This window comes from Hyperolius riggenbachi, chromosome 11 (assembly GCF_040937935.1).
Source record: "Hyperolius riggenbachi isolate aHypRig1 chromosome 11, aHypRig1.pri, whole genome shotgun sequence".
Taxonomy (NCBI): Eukaryota; Metazoa; Chordata; class Amphibia; order Anura; family Hyperoliidae; genus Hyperolius; species Hyperolius riggenbachi.
The window spans coordinates 223617032-223631255 of record NC_090656.1 but is presented as its reverse complement, the minus strand read 5'-3'; the positions used below and the strand labels follow the sequence as shown (position 1 = coordinate 223631255).

At 46.4% G+C, this 14224-nt stretch overlaps 1 protein-coding gene across 6 annotated transcripts in view; it reads left to right on the top strand.

Annotated features, from left to right (window-relative positions):
• PACSIN3 (protein kinase C and casein kinase substrate in neurons 3) overlaps positions 1-14224 on the top strand; it is a 156762-nt gene that overhangs the window by 113080 nt on the left and 29458 nt on the right. For all 6 annotated transcript variants that reach the window (XM_068261609.1, XM_068261605.1, XM_068261607.1 and 3 more), the window contains 2 exons: positions 1011-1167; positions 6992-7227. In XM_068261609.1, the coding sequence (XP_068117710.1) occupies positions 1011-1167; positions 6992-7227 (393 nt within the window). The remainder of the gene's footprint in view (positions 1-1010; positions 1168-6991; positions 7228-14224) is intronic.

Here is a 14224-nt window from a genome sequence, read left to right as displayed (position 1 = left end):
ACGCCTTTAACCTGTTGCCGACTGCTCCACGCCAATTGGCGTGAGCAGTGCGGCAGCCCCAGGACCGATCCACGCCCATTGGCGTGAACTATCTTCTATGGGGCTAGCAGGAGATCGCGCGCAGGATGCCTTCAGTCTCCGAGTGACAATCTGCACAGCGCTGTACTGGGGACAGCCGTGTGGCATGGCTGGGACACTGGAGAGCGATCGGCTCTCATAGCCTGAAGCCTATCAGAGCCGATCGCGTGATTGGCTGGCTGGGGGGAGGGAGGGGAATGGGAGGGGGGGGGGGGGAGAAACGACAACAAAGTTAAATTTATTTAAAAATCTTGTATATAAATATTGATTAAAAAAAAATAAACCATGTGGGGGCGATCAGACCCCCACCAACAGAGAGCTCTGTTGGTGGGGGGAATCACTTGTGTGCTGTGTTTTGCGGCCCTGCAGCTTTGCCTTAAAGCTGCAGTGGGCCAATTAAGTAAAAATGGCCTGGTCACTGGGAGGAGGAAGGGGGGAGGGGGTGGTGGTGGTAACACCGCAGTCCTCAAGTGGTTAAAAACGTTATACAAGTTTGTGCATGTAAGAAATTGCTTTATATGTCTCTGATGCAGTTCTGTAGCATGCCTGAAGAAGAAACTTTTCAGTTCGGCTCACAGAGCTCTGCTGTCAGACGTGCGGCAGGGTGAGTGTGCTGCGCGGGGTCGGTGAGACCGCATGGCGGCGATGTTGAAATCTACGTCCTGTCAGAAATGCACCGCCACCAGCAGGACATAGATTTCAACTAGTGCGGTCCACAAATGGTTAAAAGGTATTAAATAACAAACCAAAGGTATTTGTTGTTCTGTCTTCCGATTGACTAACACCCGTCCACATACAACTGGCTCCAGTGTACTGAAACCATGGGAACTGGGTACTGGCAGTTGTCACTGCAGGCCTCCTCAGATTGCACTTTTGTCATGTGTGGTTTATTTGAGGGTCATGCTAAAGCTTCCATCTCTGTTTTCCTCCAGGCTGGTAACTACCGCCGCTCGGTAAAACGCATCGAGGATGGGAACAGGTTGTGTAACGACTTGGTTACCTGCTTCCGAGAGCGGGCTAAAATCGAGAAGGCCTATTCCCAACAGCTGACTGACTGGAGCCGCAAGTGGAAGAGCAGCTTGGAGAAAGGTGGGCGGCTGCAGGGGACGGGGAATAGATCTGGTCACGCGGAAACCGATTTCTTTCTGTGCCAACGCCTAAAGGAGTTTATTTCTATTGAAAATTTGTATTAGATTGAATCAGCTTATTCAGCTGGTATTGCATACAAACAATAATTTACTACATTCTACTTTGTCACTACAGTGCCTCTTTAAAGTGAGCTCTGGGGATGCGTGTACATGCTGAATTCTTGTACGCACCTTTTAAAGTGAACCAGAAACTAAGCACCCTCATGTATTTTACCATATATATCAGTGGGAACATTAGAAAAAACACCTACCCTGCTCTCTGTTTCATCCTTCACTGCTCAGCCTGCTTGTTAGCAGCCCTGATAAAATCCCCGACTGAGTATTCAGTCTCGCTTTGCTCAGGAATCATTATAGCGGAGTCTGTCTTCTCTGATGTCTTTTCAAGCCCAAGCCTGCCCCCTTCTGGCTCTGCTTTCCTGTTCTGTATATTCATAGCCTCACAGATTGCTGTGATGAGATAGGAGGAGTAAGGGTATATTGAAAAACTTTTTTTTTAACCTATATTTGTTAGTCATAAGAGGTTTTTGTATTAGATACAGTGATTTCATTTTTCACAAAGCCCACTAAATAAGCTTTTCTGTTGAACTGTGTTTTGCATGGAGTTATAATAAAAAACATTTAAAAAAAAGAAGGTACACCAGAGCGGCGAAAATACCAGTTATAGTATTTAATTTGTAAAATCTATCGGCGGATATGTTTATTTTGTGCCAAAATCGTTCATCTCTGGTTTCCTTTAAAGCTCATCCAATGGGTAAAAAGGCATGGTGTAGAGGCAATGCGGTTCATAGGTGAATAGAAATGTGGAGACAGACAAGTATAGGCAGAAAAGTTGTTAAAGTTTTAAAAAAATTCCTCAAATACTTTGAGACATGACCTCTAAGACTGCATGCTGTGAGCCGCGTACAGGACAGCACTCAGTTACTACTGTCCGGAATGACAGAATCTTCCTGGATGATACGGTGTTCGGTAATTATTTATTTTTTTAGGCAGAGCCGGCGCAACCATAGAGGCAAAGGAGGCAATTGCCCCAGAGCCTGTAGGGGCCCCCAGTGGCTACAAGAGGGATACAAAAATTCAAATCGGCCTTATAGTTTTTGAGAAAATCTATTTTAAAGTTTAAAAGGAAAAAAAATACATATTTAAAAACCAGCTGACTTTAATGGTTAATAGCAAATCCACCTTAAATTCTAGAAACCCTAAATTTGCAGGATATGTTAAGGAGATCATTGGGAATAAGAGGAAAAAACAATTTTTCAAAAAGAGATTATAGTTTTTGAGAAAATCGATTTTAAAGTTTTGAAGGAAAAAAGTATACTTTTAAATGCGGTAAATGTCACTTTTAGTAGGAAACCTAACGGTAGGAAATGTATTGCTCTTTCTTTTGATACATGTAAAATTACACTGACGGGGGTTTCCAGGGGGTCTATACGCAGCCGCAGCGCTTTGGCCAGGGATCGCTATACAGCCGCAATATGGCTGTATGAAGATCCCTGGCATTTTTTTCCTATTTTCCCCCCAAAAAAATTATGTTTAGAGTGTGGGAATTTTTTTTTTTTTTTTTAAATTATGTGGGGTCCCCCCTCCTGAAACTTTTTAACCCCTTGTCCCCCATGCAGGCTTGGGTAGCCAGAATGTGGAGCTCCGACCGATTGGGGCTTCAAACCCTGACTATACCAGCTGCAAAAATGGTCCCTTAATGCCAATTTTTGCTCTGGAGTATCTGTTAGGGGGGCCCCCCAGGTTTATTTTGCCCTGGGGCCCCATTGTTGCTTAAACTGGCCCTGTTTTTAGGAGCAATCGCTGTAGGAAGCAGCTTGTTCAAATCTATTGGGCTCTATTTACAAAGCATTACTGCATTCGGTAATGCTTAAAACAGCTGATTTTACCGATTACCTTCACAAGTTACAATTCGTTAAACCTATCACTGCACAGAAAATCAGAGTTCCCGATTTTAGTGAGGTTAATTACCGACATCTGCGGTAATTACCCCCGGAAATGTCAATTCACAAAGATTTCCGCATTAAGTTTACCGGGCAAAAGTGTTCGGTAATTTTCTCCAGCTCACTGCAGCCGATAACTGTCTCTTCCCCCGCTGTCTCTGTGCGGTGGATTTGACAGACGGCCTTTGGCGAGAGCCAGGCAGCCAATAGGGAGAGCCACACAGCTCTGTTCCTCACTATGATTCGATGGGAAGGGGTATATGGGTGGGTCTTTCACTGTATCAAATCAGAGGAAGCTGACCAATCTGAGGGCTTTACTGCATCCCTTTAGGTGTGAAAATCGTTATTATGGCATACAGAAGAGCTCCCCCTGGTGGCTGCAGCACATCTAAAGGGATGACAGAATGCACAGGACAGTAAACCTGAGAGTCACACACACACACACAGCTCCCTGCCTGCCTGCTGTGTTAAAATACCGCATGAGGTATTTTTACCATCCAAAATGATTTTAGAGCCCATTGGGGGGGTTCTCTGTTTTATCCCTTTTTTTTTTTTTTTTTTTTTTTTTTTTTTTTTTTTTTTTTTTTTTTAGTGGTCTGTCTTGCCATGGCTGAACTGCTGCTGGATTTTTGTACAAGGTGACCACTAATTATTATTTTAACGGTGTATACACTTCTTTGACTGATGGCGCCCATCATTATCCGTACACGATCCCCTTTAGGCGACATCGCTGGGCCGAGCATGCGTTACAAGGCTTTATCCTTTTTCTAGCTCCAAATCTATTATCTGAAGTAGTGTTTAGAGCAGAGGTCCCCAAACTTTTTCAATCAAGGGCCAGAACAACATACTTCAGACTGCTGGGGGGCCGGAACATACATACATAAAATGATGTTGATAAACATTGCATTGAATCTAGGTATTGATTCTCCCCAATCATGCCTGGAGGAGACCTCCCAGCAGCAGCCATTCAGTCATGCGGCATGGAAGAACGTCTTTGTGCTCCAGACAGTGAAGCATTCCCAGGTGATGACCTGCCATCCAGTGTCAGCAGTGTCACCTGATGCAGAATTGGATTGGAAGCCATGGAATGACTGCTCACTGGCTTCTACAGTATGTGGATGGGTGGTGCCAGCACTGCTATTCTTAGGCCTGGTTCACATTAGCGTTCTGAGCCAAAAGGATCGGGTGAGCGGATCTGGTCTCCACTTCACCGACTCCGGATGGCTCAGTCCGTGGCCTGAAAACGGATCTGATCAATTATTGATCGGATCCGTTTTCACTCAGCAAATGCATACCTAAATTTCAGTAGTAGCCGGCGGTAGAGGCTTCCTCTTCTTCCGCTGTGACTACACAGCGCGTCATGTGACTAGTCACATGACACGTAGTCACATGACGCGGAAAAAGACGGAAGCCTCTACTGCCGGCTACTACTGAAAATTAGGTATGTATAAACCCTCCCTCACCCACCCGCCCGGCTGCTGCACCCTCCCGTCGCTAGATTCGCATCGGCACATGCCCCCATCCCCCGTGGAACGTTCCGTTTCCCATTGCCCCAAATGCTGAAGTATTTTTTTTTTTGTCCAGATCCGTTCCGCTGTGCAGAACGGTTCCAGAAAATAGGGCCTGCAGCATTTTTTAGATCCCTGGACCGGAACGTTCGGGAACGTATCCGTACCAACGCATGTGACTGGATCCATAGGTTAACATTGGATTCTTTCACATCCATTCCGCTTGTACAGTACACGTTCTGGTTCCAATCCGCATAAAAATGCTTATGTGTGAACCGGGCCTTAATGCGGGGCGCAGATAGTTTATAGATTTTGTGTTGGGGGGGGTTGCAGTGAAAAAGCCTTGGTGGGCCACATTCAGCTTGCAGGCCTTAGTTTGAAGACCACTGGTTTAGAACCTTCTTTCCCAACTGTGGGTCCTATCAGTATTGCGGGTTCCACAGTGAAGCTCAGACATGCTTAGGTGGGGTAGTAAGTAAACCTGAGGCGGCCCTGGAATGCAATGATGTGCCAGCTTATTAATTTGTACAGAGCCATAATAATCCAACATGCATACAGACTGTTTCGGATTGGTTGATCCTCATCAGTGCATGGCATGGATTAATGAGGCTCTGTGGGGTAGGACTTGAAACACCGAGAGTTAACTACCCAGCAAGCTCATGGTGAACCAGAACTTCTAGGAGTGTGTAAGTGGCTACAAAGGACCAAAAAGCCCTTTTACTAAAATATACACACCTAGGTTTTCTGGTTTTTAAAGGACCGCTATCAGGAAAAAAAAGTAGGCAGTTTAAGTCTGACATATTGACAGGTTTTGGGCCAGTTCATCTCCTCATGGGGGATTCTCAGGGTTTTCTTTGTTTTCAACAGCACTTCCTGAACAGCAGTTGCATAGTCTAACTGGTAAAATAGTGTGCAAGTGAGTAGGGAGGCCGGCTGGTATCTTGCTATTTTGACAGTTAAACTGATGTTCAGAAAGCTCTGTGAATCCCTCATGAAGAGATGGACTGGCCCAAAACCTGTTGTTTCTGTAAGATTTTAACTGCCTACTTTTCCACGATAGTGGTCCTTTAAATCTTGAATACAGGTAGTCCTCGGTTAACGAACAAGATGGGGACTGTCGGTTCGTTCTTAACCTTAATCCGTCTTTAAGTCAGGACAGCAACATTTGCCCCATTCTGTAAGCAGAGCAGGCGCAGCCAAAGGCAGATGGGGGACATCTCACCTGTTCCACGGCGGTAGAAGGTCCCGGCGTGCTACACAGAAGCTGCGCGGCCCCTCCTCTCTCTTCGTTCACGGTCCCCACGGCGACTTCATATGCGTTGCATAGTGACGCATTAGGAGGCGCCGCCACTAGGGGGCTTTTCCTGATTGCGTCATTATGCGACGCATGTGAAGCCGCCTGGGGGACAGTGAACGAAAAGAGGACGGCCAGCGCAGCTTCCAGGCAGCACGCTGGGACCTTACACCACCGTGGAACAGGTGAGATGTCCCCTATCTGCCTTCCGCTGCGCCTCTGCTTTAAAAACGGCAGCAGAAGAGGTAGTCCCCAGTTGCGTGACGTCATCGCGGCGGGTCGTTCGTAAGTTGGGCGTTCGTAAACTGGGGACTACCTGTAAAGTGTTTATATGACTGACTAATATGCTAATACTTTTTCATATCAACGTGTAGTGCTGCTTTATAGGCTATCCAAACTCTTCCTTATTGCAGGTGGTAGTACAAGGAATCATACTTTATCTATTTTCAGTAGGGGAATAACTGATCATTTTATTGTATTAGGCCTCCTGTTCCATAGTGGAGGGCTACTGTTGGAAGAAAATGAGTTCAGTAGAGAGCAGTGGAGCCTACTATTGACTCTCCAAGTCTAGGGACTTTGCTCTGGTCATGCTTACTGCCAGGGCCGGTCATAGGCTGGAGAGGCTCCAGCCTCAGGGCGCAGTGTAGGAGGGGGCGCACAATTCATTCAGCTGTCATTCCTAATTGTGTTTGAAGCAGAAAGAAATAAGAAAAGGGGATACATAGCAGTGACTGCAAGCCAGATAACTAGAGATTAAGGTGTTGGGGAGGTTGTGGGCCCTGTGGCCCTTTTAGTCTAATAGCAATCAGTGTGTGACGGCTGGGGGGGGGGATGGAGGGGCACACCTTGGTGTCTCAGCCTTGGGTGCTGAAGGACCTTGTCCCAGCTCTGCTTACTGCAACAATCATGTAACTGTCCACAAACCATGAGCAGGTGGAGTTGCACCAATTACCCATACATTTCCAATTTTTCATTTTTAAAGCACTTTTCTCCCTGTGACTTGGTGTCTCTTGTGACCCCCAGGCCCTCAGTACGGCACCCTGGAGAAGGCCTGGCACGCCTTCCTGACAGCGGCCGATGCCCTGAGCGAGATACACACAGAGCTGCGGAACCAGCTGTGGGACGAGGACAGCGCCAAGGTGCGGGACTGGCAGAAAGAGGCCTTCCACAAGCAGATGATCGGAGGATTCCGGGAGTCCAAGGAAGCAGAGGAGGGATTCAGCAAGGCTCAGAAGCCATGGGTGAAGAAGCTGAAAGACGTAAGTGCGCTGTGCTAAACTGCAGCGGAGGCGGTTGTGTCGCTGCAGGGTGTATCTGGGTAATCTAGTGCGTCCCCAGTATAAGTCGCTAGAGTTAGCTCCCCAGTATAACTACCCAGAGGTAATACCCTAGTATAGGTATCCCTCCAGTTTAGGTTGCCCTCCCAATAAATAGGACTACCTCTCTGAGCCCTAGTACTCCTGAAGAGGGACCGCTCCATACTGGTCATGCGTGTTCAGGAGCAATCGGGCTCCCGAAGATTTCCGAAGCCTTGTGCTGCAGAGAGAGCAGCCTCCGACCCATTGGTTGAATGCGGGGAGCAGATAGTAGGAACAGGAAGGGTCTAAAGGACCCAGAGCCTTCCCTCTCCTTAGGCAAGTAATAACACCTGATACAAGCATGCATCCAATCCAGGTAGATCAGAGCGCTTGATCTGCATGCTTGTTCAGGGTCTATGGCTAAGGGCCCGTTTCCACTATAGGGAATTTGCATGCGTTTTCTGCATGCAGATTCACATAACCAATGATAGTAAATGGGCCTATTTGCTGTGCAGGAAAAATCTGCACAGCAGAGCTCTAAGAATGCATGCAATGTAATAGGAAATTCGCACGAGTTTTCGCTATGCGAATGTTCCATGCAAATTTGCGTAGGTTTTCGCCTAAAATCACTGTAAAAGCACGCAGGCACTGACATGGTTAAATTCTCATACAATTTGCGTTAAAATTCGCATACAAACGCGTACAAATTCACATCCACATGCAAATTCATTTTTGCGTTTTCCGCAACAAATTCGCACCGCACAAGTGGAAAAGGGCCCTTAAGGTATTATGCCTGGTACACTCGATGCAATTTTCCGTCAGATTGACGGTCGCATCAATTAATTCTGACAGGTCCGTTTTTTCTGTTCTATGTTGTATAGAACTGATTGGAAAATCAATCGGAAAAACGATCGGACCTGTGTGGAAACCATTGCTTCGCCCATCAATCCGACGGAAAATGTCATTATGTTTACCAGGCATTAGAGGCAGAGGCTCAGCAGGACAGCCAGACCAGCCCCATCTCTAGGACCGGGCAGGGCGCGCAATCGCCTAGGGCGGTGTGAGGGGGGGGGGCACAACGAAGGGGGCGGAGCAGTGGGACTAAGCTGGGGGGGTCGCGACTCCTCCCTCCCTCTTTCCGGGCCCCCCTCCATTAAAGAAATGATGGGCTGCGGCAGCTGGGTGCAGTGCTAACGATAAATCACCTTATGGGCTCCAGACGTTGTTTCCTCACGTGCCGCCGGGCTGCTCTTTGTACATGCTGCTCACAGGACGTAGTGTAATACTACTTCCTGTGAGCGGTGCTGTAGGAGCAGCCCGGTGGCACGTGAGGGAACAGCGTCTGGAGCCTGGAAGGTGTTATCATTAGCACTGCACCCAGCCGCCGCAGCCCGTCATTTCTTTAATGGAGGGGGGCCTGGGCAGAGGGAGGAGTTGTGCCCACCCCCTTCAGCTGAGTCCCATTGCGCCACTGCTCCCCCTTTTCTTTATTGACACAGCTGGGGGAAGGGGGGGCACATAGGTGCCCCCCCTTCCCCCAGCTGTGTCAATAAAGAAAATGACTGACTAAGCTATACTGGTTCACTTATGACTGACTAACCTATACTGGGGGTCACTTATGGCTAGATAACCTATACTGGGGCACTTATACCTGGCTACCTATACTGGGGGGGGGGCAAATACTGCATTGCAAATTACGTTTTTGAGCCCATTGGGGGGAGCCCAATGTTTACACTCGCCCTGGGACCAATTTAGCCTAGAAATTGCCCTGAGCCAGACAATGTGCATTGTTTTAAATTAATGCCAGCCTCCACACTCGCCGCACTTCAGGTTCCCTTTAACAAAGCCCCAGTGATAGGACTGGTACAAGATATGGCAGCCATGCTTTCTATGCTGTGGGAAAGTAAGATGGACGCTCCCGGCTAGTTTCTGAAGATTTGCGTTTCTGATACAAGCCTTTAGGCGGAGTTGATGACTACGATAGGCGTGGCTTAATCCCATAATTAGCCGGTTATTGTGAATGAGTCTTTTGTTTAGGCTGGCGGGGAAGTGTGTGACCGGCAAACAGGAAGCTAAACTCTCCCAACACCTTCACTGCCAAGAACAACAGATCAGCTTTCCGGTCCCATTTCCCTCTCAGGAACCTGCTCTGTCACAGACCTGTCAAAGGAATTTTCTTTTGCAGGTTCCCAATGGGTTAATTGAATGTCTGTCAAGAGTTTACCATCTTAAAGCAGCAGGGACAGCCATACTATCCCAGGAAAAAAAAAACACACCTATAGAAGTAGATAAATGCTTGTTCTACTTACATAACATGTATTGTACTGTCCACATTTTGATTTCAGTGAATTTTATATAATAAAGAGAACTGTTTTCAGGCATTTTACATCTTTACTGCCTCTGACTGCAGCTAATCCTGATGTAATTTCCTCCCTTACTCCTTTTATCTCCTAGAAAGTACACTGTCAAATATAGCTTGCTTTGTAAACTCATGTGAGCACAGCATATTTCAGCAGCTTCTGCAGAGGGGTGGGGTGTATTTCCCCTCTCAGCCCCTCTGTCGCACTGAACTACCCTCAGCCAATCGGTGAGGAGCAGGAATGTGGGAGGGAAGATAACAACAAGCTTCCCTCTCCTCAGCAATGTTCCAGAATAGAGCCAGGCTGACTGAGATAAGGTTCATTACAGCAGAAACCTTTATGATTATATTGGAATGCTTGCAATGCAGGGTCAGGTTGCAGGCTGCATAATAAACACCAAAATGGAATTTGAATTTGTGGCTGACAATCCTGCTTTAAAGAAGCTTCTCTAGTTACTGAAGAAGGATATTATAGCTTTCTGTGCAGCCAGGCTGAAATCCAGTAGTGTAGTAGAAGCAGATGCAGCAGATTTCATAATGTCCCGATCCTAATATTGTTTACAGTTCACGCTCTCCTCCTGCGCGACGCCATTTTACTCCTTTAGATAAACCCTCTCAGGTCTTAGCCTTGCTTACGTTACCTCTCGCTGTTCTCTCTAAGCGGCTTCCTTTCCTCTTCCTGTGACGAGAGCCCTTGTAGAAACCAGAGTAAGCGGCAGCCATTTACCATTTAGGAGGGGGGAGAGTTCTCCAATTCTGCTGAGATCATGCTGTATATTTGATTTGGGGCACCAAAATAGAAATTATATCCATGGTTTTTAGGTTCATGTTTTTTTTTTTTAATCCCAAATATTCTTTGATTCTTAATCCTTCACCACTACACAGAGTATATTATTGTACCCCTTGTTTCCTGTCTTGTTAGACCGATGAGAGCACCAGGAAAATCAAGCTTTCAGTTGTGAAGAGATGTCGCATTTGTTTCACTATCCAGCCCCTTTCAGCCCCCCCACCACCACCTTTTACCCTTACCCCACCTTTTTTTTTTTCTCCTCCTGCTTTCCCCACCTTCTCTTTCTTTTTCCCTTTTGTCCCTTCTTTTCTTCCACCCCCCCCCCCCCCTTTCCTTTCTTTATTTTCCCGCTTCCTCCCCCCCTTCTCTTTTTTTTGTCCACTTACATGTTTACAAGTAATTACTGCCAGAGGCTCTTTGTCTGCATTAAAATGAGTGTACTCTCGGCTTACTTATATTGCACGCTGTAAGTACCCTTCTTGTTGGCAGCACGGTGGTGTAGTGGTTAGCGCTCTCGTCTTGCAGCACTGGGTCCCTGGTTAGAATCCCAGCTAGGTAAAGAAATGCAAGGAGTTTGTATGTTCTCCCCGTGTCTGCGTGGGTTCCCTCCGGGTACTCCGGTTTCCTCCCACATCCCAAAAGCATACAGATACGTTAATTGGCTCCCCCCTAAAAATTGGCCCTAGACTGCAACACATACATTACACAATACATACTGTACATAGACTGGACTATGGTAGGAATTAGATTGTGAGCCCCTCTGAGGGACAGTTAGTGACAAGACAATATACTCTGTACAGCGCTGCGGAAGATGTTGGCACTATATAAATATTATTATTATTATTATTATTATTAGATTCCTCATGAAATATGCACTTCTGGATTTTAAAGTGGACCTGAATTCTTGCACAGGACAGAAGGGAAACAGAGAAATACACCCTGTATATATTTAGAGTTTAGCCTGTCTGATTTAGATCAAAAGGACGTAACACCTTGGTCACCCCCAGAGTCCACCTCAAAACCTTTGGAGACAGAGCCATTTGTCATGCTGCCCCTACACTTTGGGTGTGGCAGGGAGTTCCAATCAGGACAGCTCCATCCCCGGAAGCATTTAAGTCTAAACTGAAAACCTACCTCTTCAGTCTTCAGAGACACAACTATGCGCTTTGAGTCCTGTGGGAGAAAAGCGCTTTTCAAATGTTGTTGTATTGTATTTCCTCTCATGTTTGACTAATCACACCTGTAATTTGATCTCTCAGCTGTCAGCTCAGCTCAAGAATGTCCTCTGCCATGGCAGCGTAGCTAATTTGTAAACAAAGCAGGTTAATCCTATGTCTACTTCAATGAAAGCAGGAAGTAGACACACTGCAGATTTATTGTAAGATTTCTATCAGCTGTAACAAATGTTTTTTTAAAAGGTTATTATGCTGTTGCTTATCTTTTAGAGCAGAGAGGAAGTTCTGAATTCAGGTCCGCTTTAATACAGACCACTAGATTCGTGGGTGTTTTTTTGCGTTTTTTTTTTTTTTTTTTTTTTTTTTTTTTTTTTTGCATGCATAGACCATTCTATATAGCCGCTTGTATCTTTCCAATCCCATGCCAGTTCACACCCAGTGTCATAGGCAGACATTGGAAAACATGGCTGCCACTAGGGGCGCTGTTGTCAGATAATCCGGCACAGTGTCCCTGCACGTCCAATGTTTAGAGACACAGATGCCCCATATGCCTCGTTAGCCTAGAGGCTAGTGTCTATTTACATTGTACAGCGATGCGATCTATGGCAGCGCTGTAGTGGGTACAGCCGCGTCACTCGGCTGTCCCCTGGAGAGGCTCAGAGAGCAATCGGTTCTCATAGGCTCTCGCTGCGATTGGCTGGCGGAGGGGTGGATGGGGGAAGGAAAAAAAAAAAAAGGGGGGGGGGGGGGGAGTTGGTGCTCATTTGTTTGCTCGGTTGTGTGGCTTTGCAGTGAGCCATTAAAGGGGGGGGGGGGGGGGGTTGAGGGGGAGTGGTTAAGCCTGTGATCCTTAAGTGGTTAAAAGAAATCTGAAGTGAAAATAGACTTATGATATAATTTGTATGTGTAGTACTGCTAAGAAATAGAACATTTGCAGCAGATATGAGTCTAATATTTCCAGTACAGGAAGAGTTAAACTCCAGTTGTTATCTATGCAAAAGAGCTTCTCTGAGCTCTCCGACTTTCAAAGTCTCAGAGCTCTGTCTTCTGAACCTTATTATCAGGGATATCAGTAGTTTTTAAAATCCGAATTGATCCGGATCTGGATACCCAGACGCGGATATCCGACCTATTAGGATATCTGGATAGAAAAACCAGAAGTGCCCTTTAAATAGCCTTAAGAAGGGTTTTTAGGGTAAATGAGGCATGTATCATCATTATTTTGCAAAGGGGAACACTAATTAATGATGTGGGGACTTCAAATCCCCCCCCCCCCCCCAAAAAAAAAAAATAAATGCTGTCAATTAACATTAGGCCTAGGTTCCAGACAGCAGTCCTGCAGCCTACATTGTGTCCAACCGCACAACTGGGACATGAGTTTTTAGTCAAGACACCTCCCAAAACATTATGCAGCAATTGTGTTTTGGGTTAAATATAGGTGTTATCAGTGGCCTGTGGCACCCTGGCGGTGGGAGCTGCACAGGCAGCAGGAGCAGGGCAATGCAGCAGCAGCAGGTGTAACGTGTGCCAGGAGCATGCCGGACGTGGCACTGGTAAGTTCCGAGTGACAGTCAGACAGCAGAGGAGAAGACACTAATGTACACTGATGCCGTGCATACACGGCTCGTTTTGTGCGCCGGATCGAGCCAGCGGCTCGATGCCGGTGCATCCCCGCTCGTGCGCGCGGATCGATTGCCGCTCGTCCCCGCCGGCGCTTCCTTATCACTGCTCGATATCAAGCATACACTCTGTCACACTGAGACATCAATCAAACTAATTAACGATTACTATAGAGATTAGTGAAGGGGTTAATCTATGAACAGCTTTAGGTTTATAACTGTGTACAGCCTCCTTGCTAGGCCACCAGCACTGGAGCATGTATTTTAGGAAGCATTCAGCAAGTCAGAACGATCTGTCTCATCATGGCAGCCCTCCTCATTATACAGGGGGGCTGGCCAGTGTTCCTTTCTGTGATTGGGTGCCACGGTTTAGGCTGGGAGGCCTCTGATTGGCTCATTGAGGTCAGGTGGGGCTGGCCAGGTTTCCCTCTGTGATTGGTTGCTAGGGCTTCTGCTGGGAGCCCTCTGATGGGCTCCAGGACGTCATCACCTTAGTTACAGTATTTCAGACCCGGATATCCGGGTAATGCGGCCAAATATCCGCAGATAGCTATCCGGATTTCTATAGAAATCCGGAATCTTGAATCTGATCCAGATAGCATAAAAATGGTTGGATATATCCGGGTTACCCGGAATCCGGATGAGCATCCCTGCTTATTATCTCAAATGTCTCCTCTGCAGGAAAAATACAGTGACAAAGTTCAAAAGGTCATTGGCCTGCTCCGTGAAATAATTTAGAATGCAGAGTGTAGTGTGTAAACTGCAAATATTAGAATGATGCAATGTTATGAAAAGAACTGAAATAAAAAATTTGATTTTCTTTACTACTAATGCTCTAGTAATTATTCGTACTACACAACCAATTCATTTACACAACCAATTCATTATATCATTTTTTTTTTTCTCTCTTCAGTGTCTTTTTAATACAAAAGCACAAACTGGCATGAGAAAGTAGCAAATGACTCCATGTTTTTCCTCTGTGGATGGAAAAACACATTTAATATGAGATAGATGG